Genomic DNA, 17,380 nt, shown 5'->3' with positions numbered 1-17,380 from the left:
TTTGGGTCACTGGTTCAAGTCCCCCGGTAATCACTCTTAAACCCAGGCCTAAGTTGTTCAAACGATGGATAGCGCTATCCGCTGAATAAATCACTATCCAGTGGATACGTCATAGCGAAACAGTGAACAACTGGGGCCTGCCTGGTGGATAGCATCATCCACCTATTGAACAACACTGGTGCCAGGTGTATAAATGGGTATTGACCACATCTATATATATGCTGAGCATAATATTGCAATGGAGGGATTCCATCATTGTAAGGCTGAAGAAGTAATACTCTTAGTCAATCATACCATAGAAGCTAGATTAAGTTCTGGCTGCAGGAGAGCTCAGTGGCTCATGAGCAACTTTTGTGTTTTTTTGTAATGACGTCTGTTGCTGCTTATTCTTCAGGAATCCCCCCTGACCAACAACGTCTGATCTTTGCTGGCAAGCAGCTGGAGGATGGTCGAACACTTTCTGATTACAACAATCCATCCAGAAAGGATGTTTTGGTCATGGTATTTATTTATTTTCTAAAGGACATCCCCCTTTTTGCTTACAAGCAAAAACTTTGCTTTTAATGCCATTTAGTATATACCATACAGGCTTAGAATTGCGACCAATACAGTCGCATTTTGCGACTGAATTTTCTCCCTTTGCAACTAAAATATCTGGAGAAGTGGCAAATTTGCAACTTGTTTTCATCTTCGCTCTTTCAAAACAAGGGTTAGCAGTTGCCACTTTGCTGCTCTTTTTACTACAATAAATGACAAAATTATTTTGTTTCTCACCTCGAGTCTTCTTTCAATCTGAAGATAGCGTAATTGTAGCGTAATTTTGCTGCGACGTTACATGCACAACTCCATTCCTTCAATGTCATTCGCCATTTTCAAATTGCGACTAAATCTTTGTGTTTTTTTGCAAAATTGCGACTGGATTTTTTTTGTTATATTCAAGCCCTGAGAATACAGAGAATAGTGCTTTCCAGGTGTTTCTGATTGGCTATAACTTACTCTGAGCAAACAGACAAAAACAAATGAATTTTTGAGGGTGGTGTTTATTGGGGTGTGGTGAATGATCATTTCCACCAAAAAACACCTATCAGTGATAATATTTTTTGAACCCCTTGTTTCTTTTCCTGTAAACCCCATTTAATAATTTATAATACTTTTTGTCTGTCAATAGAGTCCACTCTTCACCTTGTACTTAGGTGCGTGGTGGAGTAATTGAACCCAGTTTGCGCATATTGGCTCAGAAGTACAACTGTGACAAAAGGATCTGCAGGAATATGTAATCTAAACTTTTAGCAAACGTGTATATTTTTCTTGTTTTACATTCAGAGCAGTTTGTTTTATAGAGAACATACAAGTGTCGGAGTTCATAATTTTTATTACAAATGAACATCTTATTTTTGTAGGTGCTATGCCCTCTTCACCCTCGTGCTGGTGAATTGTCGCAAGAAAAGTGGACATAGCAACAATCTAAGACCCAAAAAGAAGCTTAAGAGTTAATTAGAACTCCCTTGAAACTGAAATTTCATCCCTGGAGATAAATAGTGTCAATAAACAGTGTTTAAAAAACCATCTCAAAACCTTTAATGTTGTATCTTTATTTGGTTGTTACTGGTAATTGGACTGAAACATTCCTTCTTGTGACAACCATTGCATAAGCTTTCCCCTGGTATTACAGGGATCTGTGCACATTGGTTGATAGCTTTACTCTTGGGTTGTTGATGCTCATTGCTGCATTTTATCATCTCATCCAAGACTCAGTAGATTTAAAGCCTCAGCTTGATTAATCTTAACATTTATTTGCACAGAAAATAAATTTAGATTTCGTACCCCAACCATCGAGTTAAAATGTTTAGGAATAAGTTTTGGTGCGCAAAAAACAAAAGTTCTCAATCTGTCGGGACTCAACATGGCTGCTGTGTGATTTAAGGCCCTATACATAGCAGCAGGAGCATCCCCTTTTTAGATGACATTTGTATTGGAAAAAAACTGTATTTCAAGAACACTAGTTAACTTTATTGTATCTACATAGCTATTAAGGACGTTCGCCGCCCATTGCTACTGCGCATCGTTACAAGCGCATGCAAATTCACATGCCCACGTCATGCATCGAGCATGCATGCCAAGTATAAAAGGAACAATGATAGGGCAGATGGCCATTGCCACAGCTTTGCTTGGATTTAACGATCTTGGATGTTCGGTGAACCCTACTTTTCTTTTCAGAAACATTTTATTTACAATTATCTCCACATTGTCCAAAAATGAACAAAAAGTCAATGTGGGAAGTAAAAAAAAAAATTCAAGATTTCTGTCCTCGGGACATGGAATCCTGCCATCTTGCGGCTGCAAGGTGCATGAAACTATGGTCGCTAAATGCGAACTTGTTCTTTAAGGAACCTCGACAGTTAACTTAATTCACTTGATGGGTCCACTTAAACAAAGTTTGGTAGAGGACATTTCACTTCAAAGATGTAATTGCAATATTTTTGGGCTTAAAGACACTGTGGGCTTATTCGCTAAAGAAGCTGGATTTTTCAGATTTAGGGTGTTCTTCCAGGCAAGTTCTCCAAAACAAAGTCGGTGACCCCCCTTTTTTTGTTACATTTCTGACATCACTTACTCATCTTTTTTGTGTAACATCCAGAGGTCAGCGGCATGCCTTTTTTTAAGACTAAAATTAATGTCTTCCAAAGGCGAGTCAATTCATGCGATAAGCATTTCAACATCATTGCACTAAGTTCTAGCAATCCCCTCAATATTCCCCTTTAAAAGGCACTACAGTTTATCACAGCATTGGAAAATCTATTCACTCTCTTGCTTTGAAAGCACTACCCAGGTGTGGGGACATAATTATTCTCTTGTTTAACCATGCATCCAACATTGTCACTGAGGAGGTAATGTCAACCAGACAATAATGTATGTAGAATTTATTTTCCATAAGAAATCAAGAGAGTGAAAATTTATTGTCACAACAGTTCTTTAAATTTGCTAAAATGTGACAGACCATTTTACAGTTCAGTGCTCAGATACCAGGCTTTTGAATAAAAGCAAGGCTGGAGTTGTATCCCAACAAGGTCAATTTCAGCCTCACTTTTATTCAAAGGCCTGGTAACTGAGCACAGAACTGCAAAAGGGGCTATTGAAAGTAGTCAACTGTGGATAAATGGACAACCAAAAAGGCTTTATTACAGTTTCCTTTGATAAGAATCATTAGGTACGCTTCACGTAATTTGTTGTGCACAGCCACCCATGGAGAGGATGGTAACCACTTGAGATGTTATGAAGCTCCACGAGTTGTCAGAGGTTTTATGCATGTGAGCTTCAGGGCTGTTCTACTCGTCATTCAGTTTTAGCTAAAATCCCTTGTGCCAAGTGACGCTGATCCTACTGTGGAGTGTGCTGTTTGTATGGCCAATAAAAAACAACTTAAATGACTTGTCCCCTTGCCAAGTGGTACAGTGTGCATTAGGCAGTTTTACTCAAGATAATTATTGCTTCAGAGCTTATCTTTTTCAAGTACATCTTGATTAATGTAAATTTTCAGATAGAGGGCATGTGGGGGAAAGAAGGGGGTTGTGCTCTCACAACAATTTCTTTGGCCCCCTCTGGCTGCAATTTATGGACGCACCCCTGGTTAGAAACAGTAAAATCTGCCACAAGGCAAAATACAGTAACTTCCTGGAACTAACCACACCACTAAACACCCGAGGATATAATGGCAGAAAAAAGTATGAATTATTTGCCAGATTTATTTACCAATGTCCAGAGAGCTTATTAATTTTTGCTTGTACATTTTGTTTTGCCAAAAAAGATCAGGTAACAATGCTTCAATGGGATAATTGAAATTTTCTTATTCACTTATTTAAAGTGCATTCCAAATTCTCAATTTTTGAATGTTGTCCCATGACCTAGAATACAGAAGAAAATGTACAAGAGAACCAGTTTTTCCAATAATCCTGAGGAATTTAAGGCCACACAGCACTTGTAGTTTAACTTCATAGCATAAAAATTGTCTTTGAATCATAGCCCAGAGCTAAATAATAACAGGGAGTTTAGAAACCACAACGGCTACGGAGACAAAAACGTCACTCCAAATAACTTTGATCTGTTTTAAGTATTTAATGATTATTCCATCTTGTTTATATTATTCAATGTGAGTGAAGTGTCCTTAACCTGGATTGGTACAGACGGATTTGAAGTAAAGAGTGAGACTGAAAGATTCGCGGTAGTTTGTCCACGTTGTCGTCAAAACCTTAAATTTGGTCATTTCACATAGTAGTATTCACGAGTACGAAAGAGAAATGTTCAAAAATGCGTGCCGCACGTGCAGCATGAGCATTTTGATTCTTTTAACCAATAAATTTATTACTGCTTTTTGGCTTTGTCGTTGCCGTAGCCGCCATAGTTTCTTAAACTCCCTAATATTGCCAGCAGAACATGGAGATCCTTTGATAATAATCTTACAAAGCCTGTGTGCACAATTATAGCTTGAGGCTTTCAAATATTGGGGTTTATATCCAAATGTTCAGATGCTGTAAAGTCAGTACATAACTTCCCAAATAACTTTTGCTGGTGGCAGTAAAGAAGTGAGAGCCTTTGAAAGCAGACATCGAAACAAAGTGTTAAGCCTGTTTTGTGTCATTTTCTTGAATACAACCAATCAAAGCATTAAGGGCAAGCTGTGATTTTGTGACACAACCCTTCAATTTTCGGTTTTACTGGACTTGGCATAGAATTTTAAAAGAATGGATTTTCCCTGCAACAAACAATATCAGTAATATTAAAGCAAGTCTTGACATGTTTAGTAAGCCTCTACTGCATTTCAAGATTAACTAGCTATTCCTGATTTCTGTAATTAAGATACCAGTTTGGCCAAGTGAGTAAACCTCTCTTATTTACATTTTTACCTTTCTATTAATTAACTAATCTAACAAATTTAAAATATTCTTCATTTATAAATAACCATTTCAAAATGGCTATGACCCGGTGTCTCTTTTAAAACCCAACTGAACAAGGATTTTGCTTACATGTAAAATACTGCTTCTATCTGCCCATCAAATAGGCTATTAAGTTCTGAGTCTGCAAGACTGCTTAAAATTCTGAAATCTGACAACTGCGTGAATTCAACTTAACGTAAGAAATCTGCATTATATCATTCAGTCCACTTTAATACATAACAAAGCTACTTCTTGTTGACACAACAATATGATGTCTCTAAAACGCATCACTCGTTAAACTGAATTTACTCTTTTTCTACGTAAATCCAAAATTGAAAATGTCAATGATCTGTAGATGTGATGATTCTTTTTTCCCACGTAATTCCTCCCAAGTGACCTAATAGTGACAGTCAAAGCTTCCTTGTCCCTTGAGAAAATTCACGAAGAATCTTTCTAGCCATTGCAAAATTGTTATCAGCCACAATCAAAGCTCTTGTAATCTCTTCCCGAGTGTAACCTTGAGCCTGAAGAATAGTAAAATCCTCTTCGTAAAACTGCATGGCCTCTGCATTAGCATCATCTGGGAATCTTGGTGGTGGTCTATGACCATCATTGTGGGATTCTAACTTACTGGGATCAAATTGCTCCACACCGTACGTTGGGTTGTGGAAGCTCTTTGCTTCTGCTCCTGCCCAGCTATTTCGAGAGTGTAGAACTGGGCGTTGAGCCCTGTGAGGAAGCACAGTTGCAGTGGAACTTTTATTCTCTTCATATTCATTAGAGTTACTGGCAGTTCTTACATCAAGGACATCATCACTGGATCTTGCCTTGGTAAAGGACTTTGTTGGGGATGCATGTTTGTGTTTTTGAATATGGCCTTGGCGTGATTCTCCTGAATTGAAGGTTTTTGAGCGCATGGGAGGAGGCAATGCCACAACCAATGGAGCCTCTTTTACAATATCATTTTCAAAGTGGGCACCTTTTGATTTCACGTAGTATCTAAACGGGTCATCTGCAAAGGGATCTGAGACTGGCTCCAGGCCTTCCGACGTGTCCTGTAAGCCATTCTCCTTTGTCCTTTTTTTATTCTTCAAATTCTCTTTCGCTGACAAAATAGGCAGTGGAAAATCATATGGAGTCCCTTCATCACTCGGACAAATTTCAGCAAACATGTTTCCATTTGCAGCGGTACCTTCACTGTTTGCCTCAAGATCATCACCCTGAGGTGGGAAGGCCAGCTGTGCATAATTTGTCTTAGGTAAACCCAGGTCTTGGTTACGTGTCTCTTGTACTGTGTGCGCATTTGAAGCATCAATGTCTGCATATCCAATTGTATCTCTTCTGCTGTTATTCTCTTTTTTGAATCTCTGTTTTTATCCCTTTTACTTAAGTTTCCAGTTGTGTTCTTGTACCTCCTTTCTGGTATAGCAGGAGGGCTTTCGTCATCAGAGTCTGCAGGTGGAGGTAATGGTCTACCTCTCCGTCCCTGTACTGGAGAATTTTGCGGTGAGGCACTTGGAGAAACCTGTGGGGAAGTTCGTGGTGAGGCATTTGGAGAAACCAATGGGGATGTTCTTGGAGAATTTTTGGGTGAGTTTCGAGGTGAGGTAAATGGAGAACTATGCGGTGAAGACCTGTTAGAGCTTCTGGGGGAACCAAATGGTGATGCATGGGTAACAACAAGAGTGGGAGAAGTTGGTGTCTGCACATTTTGCAAATTGTTTCGCCTTTGAGGCAAGGGAGGCGGTCCATTTCCTGTATTTCTGTTCACATCATTGACTTGTTGAGGCAAAGTGAAAACTGAGAAAGGCATCCACTGGCCAGGATCCTATGAAAATATCATCCACAAAGTCAGACATCATTAATGAGGTTTCTTTGCCCATATGGCCCTAACAAAATACACCCATTTGACCAGTTCAATCATTTAGCAACAACATCTAGATTAGCACTTTGTTCCTATGCATTTCAGCAGGCAACTTGAAATTAGCTTCTGCCAGACTATGTTTTTCTTTTCCAATCAGGTACCACAGCAATGCATGATGAGGTGGTATGGTAGCCAGATAGTTGCCATGGCAACTCTCTTAATTGACTTCATTACTGTAGCAACACTTCTGCAAAAATCTATACTAATAATAATTATATGTGTGATCAACTTTTGTACAAAAAAAGTGATTTCCTCTTTCCCCAAGAGAGCCACTGTACTTAACTAGTTACCTCCATAATTTCTTCTTCATCAAGGTCAACATGATTTTCTTGGACCTCTGAGGCAGCTGTATGTGATGTCTGTTCACGGAGTGGTACAAATGGATCGACGACAATTGAATGGATGTCTTTGATCTCAGATCGACAAAATGGACACCCATCACCACCTGAGTCTTGCCACTGTTCCAAGCAGAGGTGACACATTAAGTGACCACATGGCTCCAGACGAATGTCTTTGTTGTTCTCAGCACAGATCTTACACAACTGAAAAGTGGAACCCATCTCACAGTACAACTCGTACTGTTCCTCTGTGACTGTAATGTGTTCATCAGATGGTGTAATCAGATGCTGACTTACATCAGGATTTTCTGGCTTGCCATCTGGAAAAAGGTAACTGGAAAGAAACAGAAATCAGAGATTACTATAGCTTTCCAAAAAAAATTGCACGTACCGTAAAACCCACAGATAAGCCACACCCTTTTCCCGAAATCGTTGCTAGAAATCAGGGGTGTAGTTTATCTGTGGGAACATTTGAAAAAGGTGTTGGAATTTCAATGCCAATTTCTGTTAAATGACTATAATGGAAAAATATTTAAATGAATATTACACAAACCCACAAGGGAGTACTGGTCATTGCTTTTGTAAGTTTTTTGGCCGTTGTTCATGTAAGAGTAACCTTTAATATTACAGCGCTTACAGTTGTCACCCCTAAAAGCGTAAAAACCATCTTTGTTAACTGATCCTTTGAGCCACAGTGTATGGTCGCTTTTCTCCAACAGGAAAACGTCACAATGCACAGAATTTCCATTCCCCCGCAAATCTGTTTGCAGAATCGACAATGGCCTGTAACTTCAACAGTAATCGATCCCCCACAAGCAAGAAAAATACCACGCTATTCTGAAGTATTTGCGTGGCAAATGGTCCACTGTTTCTTTGCCGTTTAGCACTTTGATAGCAAATTTGTTGAACAAATAGTCTTGTGTCAACTACTGACGTCGAACAAAATAAAAAAGACCATGTTATACTGGGGAATGTTTAATGCAGCTTATTGCTTTGTGTAAACTCTTAAAACATCACGCTGCTTCCGGTATCAAGTTTTCAACTTTTGCATCCAATCTAATGCCTGGTTACTGAGCTTCGACTGTTCCATTCACGTTCTTGTTGTAATGCAAAAATCTATGGAAAAACTGTGTTGAATGAAGAAATTCCTGTCAACAAATACCAGAAAAAGATTGTTCATATGTCAAAGTGTTCATAATGTTAAAGTGTTAAAATTGTGGATAAGACTTTGAATTATTTTCTGTTTTAATGTTAATAGTGAGTTTACGTTCCATGAACAGTGGATGATGAAGAAGACTTCTCAAGACTCAACTTTGGATTTCTTGTGATTTCTTTCAAAAACCTTTTTTTCCCAAAATTTGAGCTGCTAAATTAAGGGTGCGGCTTATCTGCGGGTTTTTTATGGTAAATTAGCTTGCAAAGAACTTTGCATCTGTATTGTCTTGAGGACTGTTCATTTTCTTACTTTATTGCTTTTGCTCAAATTGTAGTAGTGACAAGAATGAAAGAAAAAAACTAAAGAAAGACCAAGACACCACAGAATTTTATTACTTAGTAATCAAGTTCAAGTCACAAACCTGGAATACTTGAACACAATTCTTGCCTTCCCATTTCACAGTATTTTACATTATCATGTTCTTTACTATTTTTTCCTGATGAAAATCAAGTAAGGCTGATACTTACTAGCCTTCTCTTGCTCCATCAATTAATGCTTGGCAAAGAGATTTGTTCTGAGGAATGGTTTGCAAAATAGAATGTTCAGGAGTAACATATCCTATTGCCCATTGGCCAAGCCTTGTGCAACTCAGTCTGAAGATATAACTGTTAACAAATAACACATTCCTTCAGATTACAATCTCAGATTTTACTTACGCTGCACTCTGTTTTACTATGCATAAAAAGGTATCATATCACATTGTATCAGATTTCAAATTATTTGAATCCAAAGTGAAATCATCAATAAAGAGACAAAATAGAATTGAGAGTCATTAATTTTTCTTTCTTTTCTTTTCTTGAAACCAGAAGCTTCCACATGTCTGGAAATGGACTTCTAGATGCATGTGCTCTGAACTATCAATCTGTTTAGATTAGGGTGTAGATATTCTCCTGCTAGTTTCTGTGGATTTCCCTGAGAGACCATTAACCCTTAGACTCCCAAGCCGGCCTGAATTAGTATTTTACTCTTTGTAACGCCAGATGATTTTACTCATCAGTGGGGAACCCCTGGGAGTCAATGGGTTCAAGCCATAATTTTTATCGTCTTCCTGTCGGCTTTGTTAGTTTGTTTGCTTGTCTGTTTATGTCTAGTCTACCTAGCCTCTATGATTATATGATTACTAATGTATTTATCGGAGTGAGCCCTCTAGATCAGCATTGCAACTCTAAGCACAAACTTCAGCTTCAAAAATGTGTAAATAAAAAATAAAATAAAATAAAATAAAACATAATTTGATGCACAATAATTTTGATAAGTGCAACAAAAAGCCCTTTGCTCCTCACTACGGCCCAGGAATACAGACCATTAACGTCACAAAGTGTCCCCTAAACTATGGTCCTCAAGTACACTTAAGGATGTTGCCTACTATTGTTATTGCGCATACGTTCTGCACATCTCAAGATACTCGGATTTCCTATTGCTAGTGGTTTTTTAATACAGGGATATTTTTACACAGTTCATCTAACTATGCGGAGAAAGCAGAACTTAGCAACTGATCTTGGTATCCAAAAAGAAAATTAGGGGTCACCATGCATTTTACAGAGATAACCATATTTACCCGTGTATAAGTCGATCCCGTGTATAAGTAGACCCCCCATTTTTGATGGCAAAAAAAGCAATTTCTTAATTTCTTTGTTAAATGTTACTGGGACATTTATCTTGTATAATTTCTTCGATTTCTGGAAATGTGGATACACAAAAAATCAGGGCCTCAAGCACTTATAAATAGTTTGGTGGTTCAGCAGTTGTTGTATATGCGGGCATTTTGTCCTTGAATTTCGAAAAAGTTCTCAGAAAATCGAACATGAAAACCTCAAACTAACCTGTTTTGTTGTTCAACGATAAAGGGCTTTAGAGGATAAGCACAACATCACAGAAGTGGGAGTCAATCTTTGAAAATAACTTGCGAACGATGCGAAAATGTGCAAGGTTTAATTGGTCCTTGACTTATAATTTCTCACATGACAAAGAAAACAAAAGTCATAAACCAAACAATACGAAGTTTGCAAATGCATTTAAATCAGCCAGGTTTGTATAAAAAATAAAAAAAACAATCCTTACCAACCAGCATTTTCATGCAACACGAGTGACAATAGCTTGCATGCAAACACGAGGTATTGCGCCAGGTTACTAAGCCGTTGAACGATCGCGTTCATTTGAAGAAACAGAAATGCCTTTTAGAGCTTTCCGCCTTTGGAAAACGAAAATTTCCAGTGTCTATTTCATATTTGTGCTTGTGAGTATCTTCAACATTTAGATTTAGACAAATCCTTTTTCATTTCAACTGGAATTGCTTACATTCATTTTGAAGTCTTTTGTCATTCATTTCGAAGTCTTTTGTCGGCTTTTGTCCACCGCGTTCATTATGCCCAAGACAACAATCATTATTATGTTAATTTTGAATAAATTACTTAGCTGGAACTTGGCTCAAAATCTTTGACCCGTGTATAAGTCGAGGGCAATTTTTGGAGCTTCTTTTCAAGCCATTAAAGGTCGACTTATACACGGGTAAATACGGTAGTAGGCACCGTCCTTAAAGAGAAACAGCTGCACTTGCCTTAGCCAAGAAATAATGCAAACTCTTACACTTACCACATTTCCAGAAATAGGTTGAAAATGAAAACATTTAAAGGGAAATATTTGTCAGGGCGCGGTTGTTCAAAAGCCGATTAACATTAATCCTAGATTAAAAATTAACCAAGGAGTTTATTTCTCTACTCCAAAATGCTGTTCAACGCTGATAATTAGCAAAACTTTACATTACAAGAATTCAATCTTGAAAAACAAAAATAAGCAAAAAACTTTCACCAAAAAGTTGAAAACTTGAAACAAAAGTTTACGCTAATCCTGGATTAAGCTAATCGGCTTTCGAACAACCGGGTCCAGATGTCAAAATTGGGCATGCATCTAATTACATCCTTTCCGGTCAAAGGAAGCTTCTGAGGCCCCTTTGTATTCTTATGGTTGGGTTGGATCGAGCATGAAATGGAGGCTACTGTGGGGGGGGAGATCTTTTCACACCCAAATTATTTCCCCACATTAGCCTCCATTTCACGCTAGATCCAAACCAAAATGAGGTAAGAAATGTGCTTATAAGTATGGCAGAGTGGAAAACAAGGCCACAGAAGACATACTGTTACAGTAAACACTTGCACCTGTGTTAAAATTCAGTACCCTAATCATTAGTCCATGCTGCTCTTAAAAGTACCTAACATAAGATGCCAGGAATTGCAATCACAATAACTCCTACCTTCCTGGCTTCTCAAGATGCTTGTTGAGCCTTGCCTTCACCTCGTCATAAGTCATAAAAGCACAGTAACCAGGGTGGGTCACAGCGAGAAGATTCCAGTTTTGAAGCAAATGTGACCACGGTTGAAACAATCTTGTGAAGACGTCATACTCAAATATGGAAATGTGATCATTACATGTCAAGTCAATTGTTGATTTCAGGGCCATTGCTTCCAGACCTGAGCTAATTGGATGTACTGTTTGAAGTGTCTGTCGAAAGTGTTTCCATGACACTGTCGTTTTGCTAAAAATAAATAGAAAAGACATTTAACACTGCCACCACATGTAGAAGGGAGTACATTGTACTAAGAACACGAGGAAGTTGAATTTTAATGCCATTATTCTTTACCCCTTTCAGCCATGCGAGTGAGACTTACCATACAGATGTTAATTAAAAATTCTGTCGATGCCAGATGATTTTACTCATTAATGGGGGCTGCTTCAGCGATGAAAGGGATAAAGGGGAGAGATAAAAATGGTTTTAAATATTAAACTTGATTGTCCAAGATTACCAGGTAATTGCAGGAAGAAATATGAATATTACATTTTGGCGTTCTCCCTTCCATCAATAATAATACTAAGTGCTAAGCCATAAATGCCATTTTTCTGTCAATGAAAAGGAAGGAGGAGAGCTTTCAATTTTTCATTATAGTGTCAAAGGTTACATGTACGGCAAAACCCAGCAAATAATTTAAAGCCTCAGATGGGTAACAGGGTGCAAAGTTCTGAAATATGCAAACTTGACTTGTCACTTGCATCATTTTCCTGTTTCAAAAAAAAAAACCAGTAGTTTGAGGAAACTTTCACTGCATTTGAAAAGTTAGGCCAAAAAAAAAAAAATAAGTAATGAAAACTGAAAAAGTCATATTTTTTAGGCAACCCTTCCTTTGTGCACAAATAACCTGACTATTGAAACTTCCTTTGGAAAGAACACATGCAATACTCTTTCTCTAAGCCAGGGAAAGTAGTCTCGCATTAACCTACATGAAGCAGAGAAATGTTGGGATGTTGTCACCATTCAAAGCTTCTGCAGTTTTGAAACAAAATACATGTACATGTACAGCAAAAGTATTTTTAATATTGAATATCCATAAAAACTGCTTGCCCCATTTTTAAACTAGCTGATTTTTACCATTAAACACGACACTCTGATGACATCTGTCTTTTAGAATTACCATTGACAGGGCTTCCTGTCTTATTAAGAAAATTTATTTTTCAAGTGGAAGATCACCACAGTTCCAAGATGACTTGATAGCTCAGTGGTTCAGAAGCCCCATCACTTTGTTATGGATTCCAGTCCTGTTCAAGCTTGAAGTATTTTTCAGGCATCTCTACAACTTCTTTAACAATTAATGCATGATAGAAATACATCAAATTTTCATAATTATTTCAACTATGCAAATGTAATTCTAAGTGAAAGTGATCATCGCAGTTAATGACACGACTTAAGCAGTTGCAAAGAAGCCAGTTGCATTATTAACTACAACTGAGGGCCTCCACAGAGGAGGCAATTTGTTATTGATAACTTTGTAGTTGTCAATAACAAAAACTTATCGATGACAAAACATTGTGTGCATGAATCAAGTTATCAACTACAATAGTGAAAAACAAAACTATTTAATTGTCAATAACAAACGCAGCTGTTTTGTTATCGACAACTTCCTTTCCCTAGTCTAGTCATCGATTAATTCAGTCAATTTCACAGCAACGCAAACTATTTTTAAAGTCGGGGGCTCTTCACTTTTTGTCCCTTTTTTCCCAGGCTCCCGCAAAATGTACCGCTTATCAACAACTAAACTCTTCATCTATGGAAATGCATTTCCTAACATTAACAGTTGTGACTTCATCAAGTTGTCGACTGTAAACAGGCGTCCATAACAACTTGCCTCATCTGCCGACCCCCTAATGTTTGCTTAGAAATTTGTTTCTCTCTGTAGTTATAAGATACAGCTTTCATTTCCATCTTCTATCATCATGAAATTTAGTTTATCAAAAAGGTTGACGAAACTAAATTTATTGTAGGGAGATTAAAATGGTGATGTTTCCATCAGTTTTTAAGTGACTTTCAAACTATTTGCATTAACTTCTTCCTTGAGCCCATAATTGGCTCAAAACACTTTGGTAAAACAGCTGGTGACTTTTGAGTTTTATCAAGAAACAACACAACGCTTTTTAAAAACATGTTTCAACAGAATCTTCTATCATCTTCAGTTTGAATTACAAAGTACAGAGTTGAATAAAAAGTATGCACAAAATGATAATTAACTATAAGAACAAATGGAAACATGATAATTTTAAGAAACACAACGTTTTTTTAATAACAGGTTTCAACAGAATCTTCTGTCATCTTCAGTTTCAATTACAAAGTACAGAGTTGAATAGATAGTGTGCACAAAATGCTAATTAACTATAAGAATAGAATGAAACATGACAATGTAAAATATTACAAAGAAAGTTTTGAATTGACATGATAAAGTTAATGATTTAGTGTAGGTTTATCCCAATGAATATGAATAGCTTCTTTTATCTTAAGCTGGAAGGTAGTGGAAGCATCATCTAGGATACTGAAACTGGGATACTGGGGAAGCAGGGCTGGCACAGTGACGAGAGCACTCGCCTTCCACCAATTTGGCCCAGGATCGATTCCCGGATTGTACACCATATGTGGGTTGAGTTTGTTGGTTCTCTACTCTGCTCCGAGAGGTTTTTCCCCGGGTACTCAGGTTTTCCCCTCTCCTCAAAAACCAACATTTGCAGGCGTAGCTCAGTTGGCTAGTGCGCGGCTTTCAGAGCAAGGGGTCCCCAGTTCGATCCTCTGTGACTTCAATGTCTGTTTCGACTTTCCTCTGATCCATGTAGCTACACCGTATAGCTTTAAATATCCGTGAAACGGAGCACTGACAGAGGGAGGGGGGTAAAAGGCGCACCGTCGGCTTCCACTGATACCAGTTTCGTAACTGAAGGAACTACAGACGTTAAATAAATTGACTTGACTTGACTTTTACATTTACAATCCTTAGAGCATGTGAAAAACCTACACTAAATCAGCAACTTTATCATGTCAATTTAAAACTTTCTTTGTAATATTTTACATTGTAACATGTCTGCAACTATCCAGATCTTAACAAAAAAAAGTCCCTTTAATCCATTTACACCTAAAGCACCCCAATCAGCGAGTAGAAGTCTAGAAGTCTCAGTTTAAGATATGGAAATGTTAAAGGAGACAACTTTTGTTTTTGAGTGGATCACATTGTTATTAAAATTAATAATACTATCAACATGCTAAATAGACCAAACACAAGATGTGGTCTATAAATTAGCCGTTTTGGATGACATAAGGTGTTTTAATAATCATTGCCCTAAAGCATCATTAAATATATTTTACTCTTATAATAATAATAATAAACTTTAAAGAAAAAAAAACAGGTAAAAGTACTAAATGATAGTTTATTTTCAATCTTCTATGGAACTGATCAATACACAAACGGAAAACAGGAAAATATTTGCTACATTTTTGCATGTTTTCGCTTCAGAAAATTGCTTATTATATGGATGAAAACAAGGAAGGGTACAGAAAAGAGGAAATTGAACTGGCCAAAATACCTTTCAATAACTTCATACTATTGTGACCTATTATTATTGTTTTTACTGACCCCGCTTGCATATATTGACACATGCAGTAAGTTAGTGCGTTGGTTGCTAAACCGCGAAAAAGTGTTTTTTCGACTCAATAAAGTCTCGCTTTACTTTCGACCACCCGCCAGGAGAATATACTCATAACAGACAAATACTGGGTAATGCTGAACGAGCCTTTATGACATAGGTGGAGGAGATTAAGTCCACAAGATATTATAAGCCCACTCGTTTGACTATAAAAAACAATACAGGAATTACACTATCTTACCCGACACCAAATGACTTCTTCCAGAATTCCGCAGCATCGTACTTTGTGATCCTAAACCCATCACCGATGTAAGTTCCCTGAGGAAATATCGCCTTGACTTCAGCCAGCATATGGCTGAATACCAAACTCAGTTTTGTTAAGCTTCTTCTGTATGTGGAATCTTCCACGAACATCTTGTCTTTTCCTTCCTTAAAAAGCTTGACGGCAAGCTTTGATTGCTTGATAAGGTTCTCTATATATATTCTAAAATACTCGCAATCGTTCAAAATGTGCATTCGATCCTCGTACTTCAAGACAATTAACTTCAAATGTTGATAGGTATCGGGCAGAATGTCTAGAATGTACGGGGGACTGTTCTTTAGCGACAAGCGATGATTCTGACAAAGCTTCACGACTTTGTCCATCAGCTTCCATGTTTTCTCGATAGTTTTCCTATCGACCTGCAGTCGCGGTGTCACAGCATTGGCCAAAGCTTCGTGCAAGCGAGAAAGAAACCGTGAACTACGGCTGCCTTGTGGAGCTGCATCCGCCATTTTGATCCATTCGCTTGACTGCAATTTCCGTGTTCGACGACCTCTGTGGTCACGTGAAGTCACCAAACAACCAATCATGACATTCGATAGTTCTGTGACTCGCGATTACCTTCTCGAATCTTTCGAGTTTCGGTAAAATAATAATTTATTCAACTTGTGTTGGTCATCCATTAATTCTATCAAACAGGTGGTAGACACAGCTGGTCTTGAAAACCTCCTCAAAAATTATAAGCAAACAGTGGAGCTGTCCGCTGATAACCCTTCTCGCGTCCACTCCTTGGTGCTTGTTGTTACCGACTAAGTAACGTAGACAGTTAATAGTGCAATATGATCTGGTGGCCACAGTTTCCGGAGTCACTTTTTGAATATGTGCGCTTTTTAGTTTCGCAGTGACGTAGACTTTTAATGATTCCAAATGTTTCCCTCCTTGAATACAAAAGTACGCTTAAAAATGAAAAAGTAATAAAAAAACACACTGTTGTCAGCAAATTGTTCAGTAAAGAGCCTTAAACACACCAAAACAGTTCAGAATGTCAAATGGCGCAATAAAGATAAGTTCACGTGAACGTGTCAGAGACGACTGGCAGAGTAATATTATAGCTAAACTATTACGATTTTTCGTCAACCTTTTACGACCCCAATGTATAAATTTGTCGCTAGTGGGAAAATGGTCAAGGAAAATGGCACAAACTCGTTGCGCTCACGTATTTTCGGACAAGCCACAGGTAGCCCCGTTGGTTGCGTTGGTGTAAGAATTGCTGTTTAGGTGAATTCCAAACTGGGTCGGGACACATAATACAGAAATATAAACAATGACAAGTATGATCGACTTACCTTTCAGCAATCGCGCTTGTAAAGTTTATCGAGCAGCGTCAAAGCGATAAGGACAAAACTATAATAACTATTAAATGTTAAAACGAACTTAACTCAGAAGTATTCAAGTCTGAGGAACTTTCAAGAAGTTTCTATCAGCAAAAAGAGATTACAAAACAAGAAAGACAACCAGATCCAATTAACACTAGCTCCAACATTTCCTTGGGATTGTCAGCCGATATTTACTCGGGCGTGTGAAAGTGTATAAACTTACAAACGCCCATTTCATTTTTGTCGTTTTTCAATATTTTAAAGGTTTCGGTGTCTGAGAGGGAGAACCCTCTTTTCACCAAACATTGCGATGATACATGGTCATTCGAAGGGAATGTAACTGAAAAAAATCATTATTAATTCCAGGGTAAAGGGTAATCGA

At 37.8% G+C, this 17,380-nt stretch overlaps 1 protein-coding gene across 1 annotated transcript; it reads right to left on the bottom strand.

Annotated features, from left to right (window-relative positions):
• Positions 1 to 4,827: 4,827 nt before the first annotated feature.
• Positions 4,828 to 16,861, bottom strand: LOC138028925 (E3 ubiquitin-protein ligase CBL-B-B-like). Its single transcript, XM_068876570.1, is given in 6 exon segments — positions 4,828 to 6,291; positions 6,294 to 6,759; positions 7,146 to 7,527; positions 8,877 to 9,014; positions 11,660 to 11,941; positions 15,602 to 16,861. Coding segments are annotated over 6 exon segments (2,829 nt in total). The 5' UTR covers positions 16,213 to 16,861; the 3' UTR covers positions 4,828 to 5,341.
• Between the last annotated feature and the right edge of the window lie 519 nt (positions 16,862 to 17,380).

Source organism: Montipora capricornis, chromosome 13, assembly GCF_036669925.1.
Source record: "Montipora capricornis isolate CH-2021 chromosome 13, ASM3666992v2, whole genome shotgun sequence".
Taxonomy (NCBI): domain Eukaryota; kingdom Metazoa; phylum Cnidaria; class Anthozoa; order Scleractinia; family Acroporidae; genus Montipora; species Montipora capricornis.
Note: the sequence above shows the minus strand (reverse complement) of the source record. Positions and strands in the feature narration are given on the sequence as shown.